Here is a 17890-nt window from a genome sequence, read left to right on the forward strand (position 1 = left end):
TATGCCACAGAACTCCTAGCTGCCCTCAGTGTTAAACCAGAAAATCAGAACAATTCTCCTGCCATGAACTGGCTTACACTTCAGATGTGAACTTCACTCTGTCCTATTTGCTTGTATATTGTGACCTCTGATCTTAATCTCACCCTGTCTTTGTCTGTGCAGAAAGTAAGCTCTTTTAGGCAAGGATTATATCCTGTGTTTGTAGAAGGTAATGAGCTACTGATCCCAGTCCCCTGCTATTACCAACAGCTATAAGCCTGTAATATATTCCTGCACAATTTCAATAACAGGATTACTAAATTGTAGATTAGGCTGTCTTTAACTTTTTGTATCAATAAGTCTGAATGACCTTTCTTTGCATGTATCTAAAAATGTATGTTCTGCCAATTTTCCTAAAAAAAGCAAGTCTCTGCCTTTTATTTTCTCCTAGAACAGTTTGTATTTTCTATTCAAATGGAATTACAGCTTTCAAGACAAGAATCACATCATTGGATTTTCATCCATCTTACAACAATACTAATAAAAAGTAGATAATAAAATGCTCACTTGCTGAAATGTAAATTCATACATAGGTATGTGCATGACTAGGATCCTACAAATATTTTTTAAGTACTGGACTACAATGGTAGGTAAAATATAGAAGATTGTGTGCCATGTATGCCATAGATTTAAATTTCAGATGTGCAAATTACCTTGAACTTGCACATTATTAATAGCTGTTGCAAGGCCTTCACACTTCTGCAGAATGAGAAACTTTTCTTCAACTCCAAGATATGCTTAAGGATACTTAGATGAAGCAAAATAATATGGAGTTCCAGAAAGGATCTAAATCTCTCTCTCTGCTGCCCTACATTCCCCAAGAAAAACAAATTTCAATACCTCCAGGTAGTTACTGCACATTCAGTCAGTGTGAGGTTGGATGGTCAGTGAGAAAGAACATTGTGTTTCAGTGTTCCTGTTTCAATGCGGTTTTTTTGTCAGTAGAGAAAGGAAGCACGGATTGACAGTGTTGGTATTCAACCATCAAAAACACCTTTCAGAGCCAAAATTGCATTTTCCATGATCTTATGTGGTGCACAGTTATGTCCCATTGCCTTTGGGAAAGTTCCAGTATCCACTGATACACTTCTGCTGCATTGGGTTTAAGTGAGCAACTGCAAACATGCAGTTCAGCTGTCAGAAAAAATTACCAAAGGGAGTCCTCTGTTGGCCTGGATTTTGGAAGATCAGTGAGGAGATACTGCATTTTCTCTGAGGAAAATATAAGAACCCTGTTGGATTGCTTTACCCCACTTCTTCATCCTAGCTTTGAATTTTATATATCCAGTAGGCATCAAGTGCAACTTGACAGATTTATTCAAATAAATTTACAAATGGATTCTCAATATGTAATCTACTGGTTATCAGTATCCTGGAATGAATTTTATTGAGTTTTTCCTCTTTTAACTTTGAGTTTATTTAAGAGATGCTGCTTCCATTTTTTGTCTAACCTTTGTCTATCAGAAATGTCTTCAGTGGAAACATCACTATAATACTAATTGAAGCAAATTAATCTCCCCTTGATCTTATTTTCTATTTTCTTTTTACTTATGTGGCTAAAAACAATTTGCTTGCTGTCTTTATTTCTCAGATGGTCTTTTAGCACATCTCTATTCAAGCCTGTATTTGGCAGACACTGTGGCAGTGCTCTTCACTTCTCATGCTCTGTTTCTGCCCACTTATTTCTGAGTGATGGCTTTTCCAATCACATCTGTTTTTATTCCATTCTGAACAGGTGTAAAGTTGCTAGACTTTGGATTTAAAGAAAGCCCCACCCTGCTTCACAGGGGAGGCCCTGTGCTTTTCAGTCTAATTGACCTCTCTGCTCATTTCTCTTTTATTTATTTTTTAAGCACTGTGTTTCTAGATCATCTCCTGACCTGCTCAAATGCTTTGGATTATTCTTGTAATATTTTGGACAATGTCAATCACTTCCTTAGTTGGAGCTATTTTCTATTGATTAGCATTTTCTTCCCACTAACAACTAACAGCCAACCTAAACCAGCTGTTTTTCTGACAATTTGCTGATTAAAAACACAGTTATAACATCCAGAAAATTCTAGTTCCTATCTTTCTGTGAGTCATTTATTCCTGACTGGCAGGAGGCTCGCTGCTGTCTCATAGAATTGCATCTGTTCCAGTGGTGTCTATCAACCTGGCAGCATTTCCAAGACCTCTTCTGTTTCAGAAACAGAATCTGTGGATCAAAGTGGACTTCTAGCACTACAGCAGTAAACCAGGCTTGGAAATTATTTTCCTGGAATTTTTTCCCTTTATCAGTTCTGTGCAACTCTTGCTTACCAGGGAAGCCTGCCTCTTTGTTAGTATATAATGGCATCCCAGCACTTGACCTTATTTCAGTTGCTCCTGAGATTCTGTTCAGTTCATATGCTATAGTTATTTTAGTTTCTCCACTGTATTTCTTATATCTGTGCAACATTTGATTTGTAAATGTCTTCTAGCTGCAAGACTTCCTTGAATTTATAACTCTGTTTATTGTCCTCTCAAATATCTCTTTTTGAAATGTCCCAGATTAGAAACATCCTTTCACTGCCTGCCCCTGTCTATTTCTTGCTCTCTTCAATATCTTTGTTTATTATTTGTTTATCCTTGTTTATCTGGAGTTTCTTTGTCTATTCTGGTGCTATAATGGAGGTTTATAGAAGTCTAAAACAGTATTTTCAAGTACAGCCATATTTTCACCTCAGTAGCTTCTTCTCCTGGCTGCTATATGTGGCATCAGCCTGGTGTACTGGGAATCACAGAATGGTTAAGATTGGAAGGAACCACTGGTGGGGTCATCTGGAATCTGCAATTTGTGGCAACATGAAGTGCAGTTAGAGAATTGTTTACCTCTTCTTGGTCAGGTTTATCTTCAGCCCTTGTTGCACATTGCATATGTCCTCTGCACCTAGCGGATGTCTCTTTGTTTTTCTGGAACCACACTGCTGACAGGCAGGTCTGTTTGCCTTTAATATGTTTTGTAAACTTTCAAAGACAAATTACAATCTGGTCTTGCCAATGGTATTCTAGTTTCACCAATAAAAGGAAATATATTTTCTAATTTAACGTGCTCCTGAGCACAATAAGAAAAAGAGGATTAAACAGGGGACCCAGAAAAGTTAACCCACAATCAATAGACGTGGTGTTTTTCTTATTTCTTCCATAGCACAGATGTCTCACTTTCCTGGCATTCGAAGAGAGGAACAAAATAATTCAGGGAATTGTAAACTGTAATTTAATAAATTGTAATGACTCTTATATGAGAGAAGTTCATGTTTCCTCTTTTCATCAAAACCCAGAGTACCAGGATATTAATATAAGAAAATGGTGTCAGTGTAACTTTTCCCATTAAATCCAGAAAAGGGGCAAACATAATAAAAGATTTACCTAATTTATATGCAAACACTGTTTCACTCTTGTGTGTTGATTCCATGTATGTTCAGAAAAAAAATAATAATATTGAATAATCACTTGTTGAATGCTAAAACTGGGAAGAGCTCATATTCAGGGTTAGCTTCAGGCTTATTCCAGGTGAAGGCTAATAAGATTTAAGCACTTTATTAAAAACCCTTGTATTTTGAAAACATATCCATCTGAAGACACATCTTTGACACACAAATTTAAAAGTAATTCAATTTATTAAAAATTATTTTGTGTAGCAATTATGTAAATAATTAAGATTTTAATGCTTAAAAATATGAAAATGTAATCTTTCAGCAGGAAAAAAATATTTTGTTGATGGCTTTAAGTATTTGTAAAAGCCATGAAAAATTCCCGTTCTACATTACATTGAATATGTGACTGTCCACATAGGATTTTTTGTTCTGTTAATCTTTAGATATTGAAGAGAGGTGAGAAGGGTGCATGAAGCTTTGTTTCATCCATTCTGATGGTGTTTTGCTGTGTTCTGAGCTGTGGTTTTCTGCCTGTGGCGGTGACTAGGCACACAAGAGTCTTTCCTTCCTACCTGTACTAACTTAGTGTCACCTTTAAATGAGTTAATTCCCACTGCTTGCAAAGGAGCTTTTGAATGAGGAGCCATATTTAGAAGCTCGCATTCTTCTTATGCAGTATATAATTTAATATCAGCTAAATAAATTATTAGTTGCAAGTCTGCCATTTATTGTGCACAGTGACTCAGCCTGCTGTATGAGTATATTGAACATACCTCTTCATAACACTTTCCCAGACTCTTTTAACTTGGACTTGGATCAGCATGTTCCACAGCTCCTGTAAATCTGTTCATGTACAGCTGATTTATGCCAGCTCTGTCACAGTGTGAGTGAAACTGGTGTTCTGATATTGTTACTGCTGTTAGCCAAAAGCCCAATCAGATGAGGCATTTTTAATATCCCTTATCCCTGCCCATAAATTAGTCTAGCAGCTTGCTAGCAGAAGTGGCTGTACCCAGCTTACAGTATTGCTCAAAATGCTAGCAGTGCCACTGCTGCAGAAACAAGGCTACATGTAACCCACTCTGTTACAAATATTCTGGTTTGGATGAGGTTAGGAAAGCTGATGTTTCATTTAAATATTGCAGGGGAAGCAACGTTCACCAAGCTGTCATGTGTGAGCATAAGCAACAGAAATCCTCCTCCTGCTCCCCATCCACTCAGTCAGGTGCTATTTGGTGTGCTGTTGCTGATGCTCTCTGCAGGGATTTAGCAACACCAGGGGACCATCAGTCCCACCCAGTGTTGTGTTGGTGGCACCTTCTCATGCCTGGTTGACACAAGCATGAGGCTTCTGCCAGGGTGCCTGTCCATGCTTGGGAAGTGGTGACTGATAGGCAGAGTCCCTTTGCACCCCCAGAAGTGTGTGGGGCAAAGCCTGGAAGATGGGAAGGGCTATAGAGGGGAGAAGGCCCTTAAAGGAAAGAGCAGACACACATGTGTCTGCACATATATGAGCATCCAGGTGTCATGTGAAGTGCAGACATATGTAAAAATAGCAGCAGTGTGTCTGGAGTAGGTATTGGTACCACGGGGGCCATGGCATGCAAGAGAACAGCCCAAAGACATGGGTGGACTTTGCAATCTGTTCTGCCCTGTGGCCCATCAGAAGCGTGCTTCCCTCAGCTCCACTGATCTAAAGCCACCTTGGGGCTGCTGATCTGAGCAGCATTTAGGTCTCTAAAATACAAGGTAAACATACAATAAAAAACATCAATAAGAGGGAAAGCAGGATGTGCCTTGGGTCAGGCATGGTTTGAAGGTTAGAAAAGGAAATGTTGAAATATCATTTCCTCTGGCCGCCCTTACATGTTGACACAGCTCCTTTGGGACAGTTCATGGTGCCTGAAGCTGTGCAGCCTAAAGGCTTGTCTGATAATGGAGGACTCTGTTCTCTGACAGACCTTGGGGCCAGGAAAAGAGGAAAGTGCACAACACAAATGAACCTACTCACATCTGTGATATTGATCAGCTGCACATCATCTTGAATTTGGGGTGCACCCAGAGTGTATGGTATGAATCCAATTATTCTTGGAGTCTAAACATTTCTTATCAGGGAAATCACTGCATACATACATGCACTTGTTCCTCAGAATATAAGAAGTTATTGATAGCATTATCTGAAGAATCTAATTAGGTTATTTTTAGACCAGATTTATAGTCACATAGATTTTTATTATAGATGCAGAATTGTAGCAGTGTTCATGTAGCAGTTCTAGTTCACAACTTTTGATGTTAAATGACACAAAAGATAGCATCGTTATACAAAACAAAAAAAAATATAAATACAATTTTATTTAATAATGAAGTATATTAATCTCAATATTTCAAAATAGACCACATTGTCAAGTGGAGTTAGGAGTTATCCTGACCAATGAGCTTCTGTACATGCTCCTTCCTACAGTGGCGAAATAGAATGAGAGTTGTACAGTTTTTGGATTTTTACAAGTGGTTTTGTTTTTCTTTTAAGCTTAATAGTCTCTATGTTAAAAAGTATTGCAGTATTACTTTTAATAAGTATAACATTATTATTATTTCTAAAACAATATCCACAAGCATCCTCGGGAAAACATTGATGTCTGGTGCATTGCCAGTTGTGTTTAATGATTTGTTTTTGCAGCTTCATTCTGCTTGATGATTGCCAAGCAAGCTTTCAGCATTAATTATATTTCTGGTTGGGGCGTACACTACTGCCAAAATATAAACCCTTTAGCTGTTAAGATAGCCATTAAAACTCAGACTTCTTAGTTTTTTAGAGCTGGTAAAAGTTTCCTCTAAACTTTGGTACTTTTTTCCTCAGGCATTGAGGTTGTTCACCATTGCCTTGCTCCAGCCCTATGGGGGCCAGCGTTGGACTGGAGGTGTCTGACTGGCCCGGGGATGCTGTGCCACGGCTGAGGGTTGAACGCTAAAAGGAAGCTGTCCAAGATCCTCGTCTCACTGAGCTCTACAGATTGGAGGGAGAATTCTGTTAGGGGAAGTGGGCTTGCTGCAAAGAGATCATGGCTTCATCCCGGCTGGTGGCAAGATCTAGAGACATTGCCAATGTCATGCAACGGCTTCAAGGTAAGGGACTGACGTGGGCTGACGCTCTCTGCCCCGCCCTTGGAAATGGAAGTTCCTATTTTCTACTATACCGAGCAGTCAGAACAATGTCTCTGAAGTTTAGTAACTTTTCTAAACTTTTTTAGTGGAACATACTTCTAGTATATCTAAAGGGATGTGATTGTATGTCTCCTTTGGCATAGCATTAGCAGTGATGCTTCAAAGCATCAAATGGCTCCATGGGACAGTACTAAATTGAAGCTTATGAGACTGGTTTTGGTTCTGTTTTTCCCAGGTTATCTGATGTGTGTTTTCTTATAGAAAAGATAATCGAAATTATATTTATCCTTTTATCACCTACAAAGTAATCTGGTAGATATTTTATACTGATAATATTTATTAGTTGAGCAGTGAGAACTGTGAATTATTAAATTGTTAAGCATTGAAGAGTTCATAGCTCAGTGAGCTTATTATTAGTCCTCAAGTTGATGACCTTTTAGATGACACATCACAGGATGTCTTTGCAATATTCTTTGAGTATTAATTATGGTTTTATGTTCCTATAATATAGCATTACTAAATAAATTTGTAGTGTTTTCTTAGAAGATATACATCTAACTGCTGCTGCTAAAAGCTTGCATTTGGATTTTTTTTGTTCCAATAATGATATGGACTAGAAACAAACTGTCAGTGCTGCTGTAGATTTCACTCCTATTAACTTTTTTTAAACTTGATCATAAATCCCTGGCCTTCTTTCCTCTACAGACTCGTTTCCACTGACGTCAACAAAAGCTTGTATGCACAGAACCTTTGATACCCCCTTCTGCATCCTCTAAATCTGGAAGCTTAATCTCCTCATGGGTTTTCCTTCCATTTATTGTTTTTCAGTTCAGGAGATCTGAACTTAGCTTCCCAGACACCAGCTACTACTAGTATGAATGATTTCCATGTAGCCTCAGTAGATAAATGGAAGAGTCTGTTCTATTTAGACCTGCTACAGCACTTCATCCATTCCAACATGGTTCTGCTTGATTTTCTTCAGCCTTTCGTGCATTTACTATGTTCCCATTCTGCTTTTATGTCTGCTAATTCTTAAGCCACAATGTTGGACAATGGCTGTTCAAAGTGCCAACAAACATTGAGTGAGGAAATATTTCATGCTCAGAAGATTTATGGTTTAAGCATTAGACTAAGACATTCCAGGTAGATTGAATGAGACTATGCAGGGGCACAGTGAGGCAGCCTTGCCCACAGAGCAGAGAGGGGCCTTGGAACACAGTATGTGTATACCATAGGATACTATACATTTGTATGAACTCATGTTCTTAGTAGGTGTTCCAGAAAAAAAAATACTGAGAGACTTGAAGCAAGAAATGAAATAATTATGAAAATGTGAGACCTCCTGAGGAATATGAAGGAATGCATGACAGAAATGTACACAAAGGTTATGGGGACAGATTGGAAAGGAAAGCATCAGGGAGCTGAGCTGTGTTCAGGGAGGATTATCCAGGCTGGTACTCTGAAGCAATGTATAAGGAGGATGCTACAGAAGGTATTTACAGAGCGAGGGGGCCATTAATTATCAGACTGTTATGTGCTAACTTTCTAAACATCTGAAAAGCTGTTGCTGAAAAAATGGCTGTTCTGTTCATTTGCATTTTGGGTTTTTTTACACTTTTTCTTTATTTTTATATGTTTGGCTCTGCTAAAATCTGATACATAGTTCAGTCTGCTACAAGGTTTTTTATATTATTTTATTTTTGGAAATTAAGCAAAAATAGATACATGAATTTTGAAGTGAAGACATTAAAAAAAAAACCATATGAACTAAATGGAAATTTGGCATTGCATGTTAATTTCAAGCCAGGATTATTTGCTTCTCAGATGAAGTCAGCTCAGCTTGGTATTGATGGGATCTGAGTTTTGCTGCAGATGCACTATTTCAATAAATCACCTGTGCCAGAACTAGAGTGCTTGGAGCCTAAATCTTTTTTTAGTCTGTAGTTCTGCATTATGGATGAGCAGGCAGTCTGCACTGCGACTACCTAAGCCCTTGTGTATTGAGGTTGCTCCACCTTTCAGAAATTACAGTCAGCTGAAATTGGAGTAGATGGGCATAGGAGCACAGAGATATTTCTTGGTGCGTTTGTGTGGCAGCCCAGAGTCAGTGCAGAGCTGGGTGCACAGCTCAAGGTGAGAGTGGAACTGACAGCATTCAAGGTGTAGCAGGAGTGGCACTGGTTTGGGGGATCCTCAGTTGGTGCAGAGCAGCAGTTGTGCTTTACAACACCTGTTTTTGTACCTGGCTGTAAGCTGAGGCAGGAGAGTTCTTCTTGCATGGTACTGCTTAGACAGTGCAGCAAGATGTCAGTGCTGGAAATTCATCAGCATTGAGAGGTAAAGCAAGCTGTGCTCCCTCCTCCACATTGTTCTCAAATTTGCCTCACGGGTTTCCAGTGAGTGCTTGTGGTGGGAGAGCGTAGGAAATACCAGGAAAATGCCACTCTTCACTGGGATTCTCAACACCAGTTCTGAAATATCTGCCATACACGCTTTTAGTGAACACAACTATATATGCTCTCCTAAAATCTGTCAGAGAGAAACAAAGTTGATTCTGTGTTGGTTGGATTTTTTTATTTGTTTATTTGGGTTTTTAAATATAAATATTTCCAGTCACTTCCCTTTGGTAATTATGATACTTGCAATGCACTCTGTACATATAAAGAGTTTTTTAGTAACACTGTGTATCACTGTCTCAGAAATTCACCTGGGACTAAACAGCCAAGACAAACTTGCTAGTTCTAGGTTTTGTACAGTACCTTATGCTTCCTAGTTGTTCATATTATTATAGCGCCCATAAAACCTGCGCAGGACTGGTGTACACCATCAATATGAGTTACATTCCTGGGACTGGTTTTTGGATTAGTCTGGGAATTAAAGCCAGTTGGCAAAAAGCACTGCTTCTTAGCCTACAGGAAGTGCAAGTTCATTGGCGTTGTAACTGTACACTAAAGATTCTTAAAGCATTTTTGATAGCTACAAATATCAAACCAAAGAGTGCTGGGGAACAGGCTGATAAATCTCTTATGAATTTGCAGTCTCTGCCATGATGAAATTAAATCTTTTCTGTTAGTATGCACTGTTACAGGCAAACTGGAGTCATGCTCATGCTGTCCTGAGGAAAAAAACAAACAAACAAACAAAAAATGTCTCATTTGTCCCATTTCTCAGGATCTTGTTGTTTCATTATGCTGACTGGTTCTTACTGGCTTGTAAGGTGATGTGAACAGTCGCTGTAGGATGCTATTACTGCAGGCTTTTCTAATTCCCACTTTTTCGTCTCTCTGTGCTTTTTTTGCTTCTAATTTCTCATTTAGTAGTCTGTGCTGAATGAAGACTTTTGTGTCATTGTGTTCATTATTGAGTAGTCTATTTAGTCAAACAGGACACTTTTTCCCTCTTCTGTATTGAATCACCAAAAATTCAGTCTGCACAAGAGTCTAAACATATACGCCGCCCAAATAAGGTCGCTGTCGTATAACTGGTATTTTGAAACTCTTATCCATTTTAACTCCATGCAGTAAAACCAGTTCTAGAGTGTACAAAATGCAACAATTTAAACAATGTTTAAATAATGTTACAAGGCAATAATTATGTTGTCTTAAAAAACCCTCTACAAATGATAGAGAAGTGTGAAAAATTCTTTTCCATCTTTCATTTCTTCTGGATTGCACCACTGTTATTATTAGGCTCTTAAACTCACTTTAGATTATGGGTATTTTGAGGTTTTGTAAAGTCACTTAGAGACACTTCATCATGTAGGGAAAACTCAGGTGGGAAAGCAAGCAACATGATCATACATGAAGACTAACCATGCTGGAAAGGAGACATGATTCTAGTACCACTCATACACTCCGGAGAAGCTTCAATACAGGCAGGTCAAATTAGCTTCAAGCCCAGTCCATATTTTATGTAAAATTACATACAAATGGCTATCATCTTCTGTAGTTTTATGCCTTCCTTACATTAGCACTGTTCACAGAATGTTATGGGTTTGTTTTTCTCCTGCATTGTCCTTCCTTTCTTGCCCCCATCCTCCTTGCCTTAAGTTTGGCTCTTCTTTTCCTTCCTTTTTTACAGCCTAGCATTTCTTTTCCATACCAGCAGCCATTAACTAAACAGTATGGGTTTTTTTCTGTTTAGCTGATAGGCTCTTTGTTAATGTGTACCTTTGGTGTTTTCCTCTCTTTTTCTCTCTAAGTCAACAGTGCCAAGAGACACAGTTTAACATTAAACTAGGGTAATTTAATACGTACCTTGCTTCACTGCATGCACATTCCAAACTTCATTTTCACCAGTACTCTTCTTCTTACCTTAGACCTGAACCAGCTGAGAACTGGTTTGTAGAGGCCAAGTGACCTCCTGGGAAAAAGGCAGTGTCTCTCCTTCAGTACTGTTTACCATTTTATTGTCAGAAAAACTAAAGTGCAAGATCACATTTGTAAAAGTCAACAAAATTGAAAAGGAGTGCTTGATCTGGAAGGGCATGCAGCATATCTTTGCAAAATTGAGTTTTATCCCCATATTACAAACACTGCTCTGGTCAAGGTTTCCTTCTATCCAGTTTCCTTGTATGTACTGGTTCCATGTAGTCATGCTGATGGCTTTTCCTTGCAGTCTTTCACTATGCAGAATGTCCCAGTTTGTTTCCTGCATCTTTCTTGGATTTTTCTTGAATTACAGAAAATGTAAATTATTAGTCTGTCGGGTGAGAAAATCTTGTATCTAAGGCAATCCATTACTCACTGGCAGTGTGTTAAGGGAAAATAAGCACTTTTGACTCTATTGACTGGTATGACCTCTATGATCTGAAGGTCAAGTAAATCTAAATGATGAATTGGGAATCTGAATAACATTGCAGCCCACATGTTACTTAACAAGAGGAAATCAAGCAGGATTTCAGTCTCTTTTTTATTATTTTATCAGTGTGACAAAATTTAAGTTAATGCTATTTCAGAGCAAAATCCTGAAATACAAGGTTTTTGTGTGAAGGTTAAGACTGCTGAAAACACCCCTACCATCATAGCTGAAAAGAAGATCATTAAAGGATAAAAACAGTGTGCGATCTACAACAACAAAAACATGTGAAAGGATAGTCTGCATCTGGAGATATTCAAGTAAAATAGTAGTCAATATTTGATAATATAATCATTTTAGAAGTATTTAATTTTGGTTTATGCATATGCAAACAAGTTCAGTGAGAATACACTTTGGCTTTTTTCTGACCCAGGTATGTGATGGAAATAATCTGATGTATTCCTGGTAAAGAGAAGTTCTGAACTATCTGTAGGTATTGCAAAAACATGGGGGAAAGGATATGATCAAAACATTTCACTAGTAGTATAAATGACTAAAGTATGAACTGAATTTAGGCATCATGTTATATTAGACTATTTTGTCATATAGTTAGACTGTTTTGACATATGGTGCCATAAGTATCTCAGTGGAAAAAACCATATGCTGCTTTTTTTTTTTTTTTTTTTTAACTGCAGTTAGCTTTCGCTTTGTGTTCTCTTCAATGAGAACACAGTCCTGGGGCAGTATGTGAAATGCAGAATGTATTTTAGTGAGACGTGGTCCTGTATTCATATTTTTAGATGGTTTTTCATCATTAATAAATTTCAAGTTAGTGATTTAAAGTAAATTTTTAGAAATTTATTTAAAGTTAATGTTGCCATCTCTTTGCTTACATTTTTCTACTGCTTTGACCACAAAACTAGCAATGTAAATCAACATATTCCTAATTACTTTTTTTCTTGCTTTTACTTTTGATTATTACTGTTTCCACAGGCTGTTAAAACAATCTGTTCTCCTCTTTCCATTTGGTTAGTCAACGAGAATACAAAGCACTAATAATCATACAGGTGATATAAATTGCATATATATATTTGCATTTGAGTTGCTTTTTAAGGAAAAAACAACATACTTTTTCAATTTTCAGCTGGGATAAAGTGTATATTTAGGGCAGAAAATGGCTGACATGGTGGTGTCTCACACTGAGATTGCTTTCATTTGGATGTGAAGAAACAATTCAAAACTTGAAATTCTTCTCCTATGCTACTATTAAAACACTGACAAGATTCATTTCACAAAATGTAGGAGGCAAAATCCAAGAGGAAAATCTTCTTTGGACAATTTTATAGATAGTGGTTAAAATGCTGTGTCTTAAATATAGTGGATATCCAAAATATGTCAGGCAAGTTTTGTTTTACACAAACTGTCTTCAGCAGCTCTGTGCTGCTCACTATGATTTGACAAGTTTATATGTAGGCATCCACACTGCAGCTGTTTAATTTTGGTTTTGATAAAATGTTATCTGAGGCTCAAAAACTGTTTTCAGTTAAGATTTTGTCTCAAAGTAACATCTGCCATATTTGTTACTGGTGTGAAAAAACATATTTCAGGAAGTCTAAATAGGGACAATTATGAGTCAATTTTGATGGTTTAGTGAAGATAGAGATTTTGAGAAGGAAAATACTGCAGTGTTTATTTTTGTGAGTGCCCCCTCTATTCTGACAGGCTGCTAGACAGTTATTTTAGTAATAGCTTTGGGTTGGGGGTATCAAGAAGCAGAATAGATTCAAAATATTTTGATGACATTTTTATGCAGGTTAGACAACTTATCAGTTTTCTGGTTTGTGATTTCCTATTTCTATTATATACACTGCAGGCTTGAAAAATTAAACTTTATTTCCTCAGAGCTGTGCTGTAATACCTTCCTACAATATATTTTGGTGTGTTATTAAATTTGAGCATAGCTTATTGTCATCACCATAAATAATGGTGATGACAATGGCTCCCTTTTGGAATGCCACATTTGTTGTTTTTTCTTACTAGAAAAAGTAGAAAAGGCAGGAGGACATGCCTCTTGTTACTAATTAATAGGGATTAAAATAGTTTTGTAGATGAACTACTGCTGATCATGCTTTTACACTGATGTAGAGACTTCTGTAACATAAAAGCAAAATATTTCAATGAGAAAGTTCTTTTTTTTTTTTTTACAATTTTGCTGTAATCATGTTTTGCCCATTTGTAGAAATTAAAAGCTTCACCATCTTTCTTTACCGGTATGATAATATACTTTAAAGAATATACTTGCAGGTAGAAAAAGACACATAAATGACAATTAACATGTAACAGTTACTAGTAGTAATTTATTCCACAGACTTTTTTATAGAATGCCATTTTTATTTTGCACTTTAGACTGCATTTGCTTAAAAATATCCTCATTTCTATCACAAAGCTTCTCCTTGTGACTCATATCTCTAAGTTCTAATTTTAGATTCACACTGAGGTTTTTAGTTGGCAGTTGTATGTATCCAGGGGAATTGTCTATTACTGGGTGCAAGAAAACAGGCTACTTGTTCTGTCTTTCATCCAATATGAGAAGGAGCTTTATGAGGGAAGTGTCAATGACTTATTAAGAATCCAGCAGTCAAGAAAGAAAGAAAGAAAGAAAACCCACCAAAACCCCCCTCTCTAGCTCTTTGGAATTGATGTCTTCATGGTGAACTAAAAAGAGATGTTTGAAAGATGTTATTACATTTTACAAGTAGTTATAACTGACTGCTAATTGCCTAATTGCACAGCTATATTTAAAATTCAAATTCTGATTGCTAGTAATTTGGGGTGTAAGTTTTATTATTCTAATTTTTTATAGACTTTAAGTTGGGACTACTCCATGTACAATGTTCTTAGCACAAGGGGTGTAAAGAAACTGGGACTAACATTAAAAAACTAGCCTACATCCTGTATTTTGAAAGAGATCCTGATTATTTTAAGTTCTCAGTAATTCAATATCAGAATGGTTAGGAAAGTAGCAGAAAAGCAGCTTGATGTGTCAGGGTAAGCAGCCTCCAGGTAAGGAGGAGAAATGCTGAGTTACTGCACAGTGAGGACAGTTGGGCTCCAGCTCAACCCCTGCACAGCTTGGCCTGGGGGCCAAGAGCTCGTACCTTAAGCTTCTCTCCCTCTCTCTCTGGTTTATCTGCCTTTTATGCTTTCCCTGCTGAGGAGTCATTGCTGTTAACAGAGATCGCTGTGAAATATCTTTTTGAGCTTCATTACTTGGAACATAAACATTAATATATTAAGAGATGTCATTTGTGAAGATTCTTTTATAGTAATTTCACTAGATTTTATGTAATTACTTTTCAGTATTTGTTACATAGTCTTTTATACTTTTAAGAGGATTATGCCCTCCCTGATGTACATTGGTTTAAGTGACTATGGAGAATGCATGTAATCTCGTTGTAACACTGTTAGGCTTGTGACACAACCCTGCAAAACCTGTAAATCTCTAAGCTGAAGACTCTTGTATTCACCCAGATAAGAGATACATCTAGAACATTTAATACCACCTTTTACCCACTTAACCATTGCTGCTAAACGAGGGTTGAGATTTAGTTTATCCAAATCACTGAGCTTTAGCTATGCCAGTATAATTCCATGAAAATTCATCATCCCCTTAGAGAGATGCCAAAGCCCTGTACAAATGTAGTAAAATGTTCCCTTGCTTTCTCTACGTCACTATTAGAGACCAGCTCATGTATCTTGCCATAACTGCTTAGCCTGTCCTACCTCCACCAGCTTGCTTGGGAATCACCATCAGTGTGCCTGGGTGGGCACAGTGTCCTCACTGTATAGTGTGGACTTCCTGTAAGTCTTTACTTAAGGTGCTATTGCGAGAAAGCCACAGACCTTGTCAATGCAACAGCTGTTCTGTAAAGACTTTATCTTAAGCTCATTAAAACAGAGGAAAAAATCTTCTTTCCATAAGGTGAACGGAATGAACTACAACAGCAATTGTACGTGAAGAGTATTACTGTTAGTTTTCCGGTCTCGGAAGGGAAAAAAATCCCCAACTCTACATGCAAGAGCAGTATTCAACATGATTTGTGGCCAAACCAGTGTAGCAAAGGAGAATATTTACTTGCTTGCAGTGACTTATATATATTAGAAAAAAAATCCTACTTAGGAATGGAGCTCTTTGTTCTCAGATTTTCTGTTTATAAGAATTTATGGTAATTTGTAGTAAATTCACTTTTGGACTGTGCTTTCATTCTCCCAAGGAAATTCAAGTAAATTATTACAGTTGAGCCTGTGTAAAGACCTATCTCTTTATTCTGTTTGTTTTGGCCAGGGTTTCTATTTTATTGTCTCATTTGCCAAGACATACCTAAGCTTTTCTAAGTCCATGTGGTGCAGCCATTCCCAGTTCTGAGGCTGCAAACTGCTCCTGGAACATACAAGAGAAATAATACAGATGAATTTTCTCTTTTGACTCCAGAAACATCCACTGGGTAATGCAGAAACATCATGTAATTTTTCAGGAGAGAATCAAGAGTCAGCATCACCAGTTACAGCAGTTATGAGCCAGTTGTACCAGCCCAGTCCTTCTCTGCTGGGAGCTGAGTGCCGTTTTGCAGCCTGGCCATTCCTAGTCCATTCACTCACAGGTGAACCTGATATGCCTTGGCACAGTGAGGACAAGAAGTACCTTTCGATGGAAGTCACAAAGCTTGAGCTCCCATCCAAATGAGGAGAGAAGTGTTGGGAATGGGCCCTTCACTCAAATTTGTAGTCTGGCTGCCATTCCCCCATTGGAGTGTATTGGCACAGAAGCTCAGACTGTGGTGGTGAGATGATTCTTAAATCAACCAAAACTCAGATTTTTGGACAGGAGAGACAGAGATGGGACTATGCAATGATTAATCACAAATCAGTGGAAAAAAAAGTGACCAAGCCATTGTGTTATCAGAGGTCTCCAGGCATGAATGTTTATTAGCAGGTATGAGTTGCAGTAATAAAATGCTCTGGTTTGAGACTTATTAGACAGGACATAAGTCGAATTAACCTGGATTTCTGGCTGTTTTGTATTACTGAAGTTGTATGTTGCAGGAAGAATAAGATCTGAAAAGGCATTTGGGCACCTGGAAATAGTTATTGCCATAAAAAAGCAAGATGTGTATTTTTAATACCTCTTTAGATGCCTTACTTAAGCTTCCAAGACCTGAATTCTTTATAATTAATGGACAAACAAATAAACTGAATTAAAAAAATCTTCAATGAGATTGTATTGAGATTCTAATTAGTACTGAGAAATGACAAGTTTGTCATTTGCAAATTTATTTAATACCCTAAACATAGTTAATATTTCTAAATCTAAATTCTTGTTTATCAGCAGTTGTAAGATAAAGTCAGTGGGCTATCTTGGAACTACTAATTTTGTTCTTTAGTCCATTAAGTAAAAGTGAAGCCATATGACCACCTTGTTTACATTTCTAAAATACACATTCATCCTACTAAAAAACTATACCTGCATTGAAAACTTTGTATTGATTGCTGCTTTTTCATTCAAATGAATGAAATCATTCTTGAATAGAAAGCCTTAAATCTTGCTGTGAAGATTTTGCTTTCTGCTTTCCAAAGAGACAGGAGCTCATTTTGATTTTTTTTTTTTTTCTGGGTGACCTTCTCAGGAACAGAAAATCTGCTGCTTCTTCATTGAACTGTATCGTGGAAAGGAGTTTAGTTGTATAATCTGCTTTCCTGGTCTTGCTTTCCAGAATGGCCTTTTGTTTGGTCACTTTGGTGAACATGTTGTACATAGCCTTGTTGCATAATTATTTCACAATCCTGAGCCTGCCTTTTCATCTGTGTGGTTAGTAAGAGAGCTGGAGGTGTGATCAGCTGCCAGAAGTGATTTGAATGAATTAGAGGAATTGTGAACAGTTAATGGTTGTGTTTACATCTGGTTTCTAAGAGACTAATAGTTCAGGCTTACTGTTTCTCTGTGTTTGTATTTGAGATCTTGAGCACATCTAAATCCTGTATTCCCTGGGCATACTTTTGTCTGCACAAAAAAACTTACACTTAGTATTTATCAGTAAGACGTCATCAGTTTTGAGTAGGAAAATACATCCATTTATGGAATGAGATTAAATAATGGTATGCCATTGTGCTATTTCTTTACTAATCAAGGTGCTTTTTTGTTGCTGGGGTTTTTTTTAGGTTGTTTGGTTTGGTTTGGTTTTTGGTTGGCTTTAGAGACAGGTATGCCAAATATGTAGCAAAGTAGTATATTTCAACCTGTGAGGGAAGTAAAGATAGTGTCACTGTCTGGGTTGGAATGAAACTTAAAAGTCTCATTCTCACCAACTCCTGTGAAAGTGTAGGATACAACATGGCCTTTACTGCAGTCAGGAAGAGTAAATCAATTACTAACACTACTGAGCTGCTTCAGTACCAGAATGTTTCTACAGGTGTACATCTATGTACTGACAGACATC

General features: G+C 37.4%; 1 protein-coding gene across 1 annotated transcript in view; it reads left to right on the forward strand.

Annotated features, from left to right (window-relative positions):
* The window catches only part of SYNE1 (spectrin repeat containing nuclear envelope protein 1), a 288727-nt gene that overhangs the window by 2500 nt on the left and 268337 nt on the right, over positions 1-17890 (forward strand). Inside the window, exon 2 of the mRNA XM_030946688.1 lies at positions 6295-6560. Coding sequence (XP_030802548.1) covers positions 6497-6560 — 64 coding nt within the window. The 5' untranslated portion in view covers positions 6295-6496. The remainder of the gene's footprint in view (positions 1-6294; positions 6561-17890) is intronic.

The sequence above is a fragment of the Camarhynchus parvulus genome, chromosome 3 (genome assembly GCF_901933205.1).
Source record: "Camarhynchus parvulus chromosome 3, STF_HiC, whole genome shotgun sequence".
NCBI classification, from domain to species: Eukaryota; Metazoa; Chordata; class Aves; order Passeriformes; family Thraupidae; genus Camarhynchus; species Camarhynchus parvulus.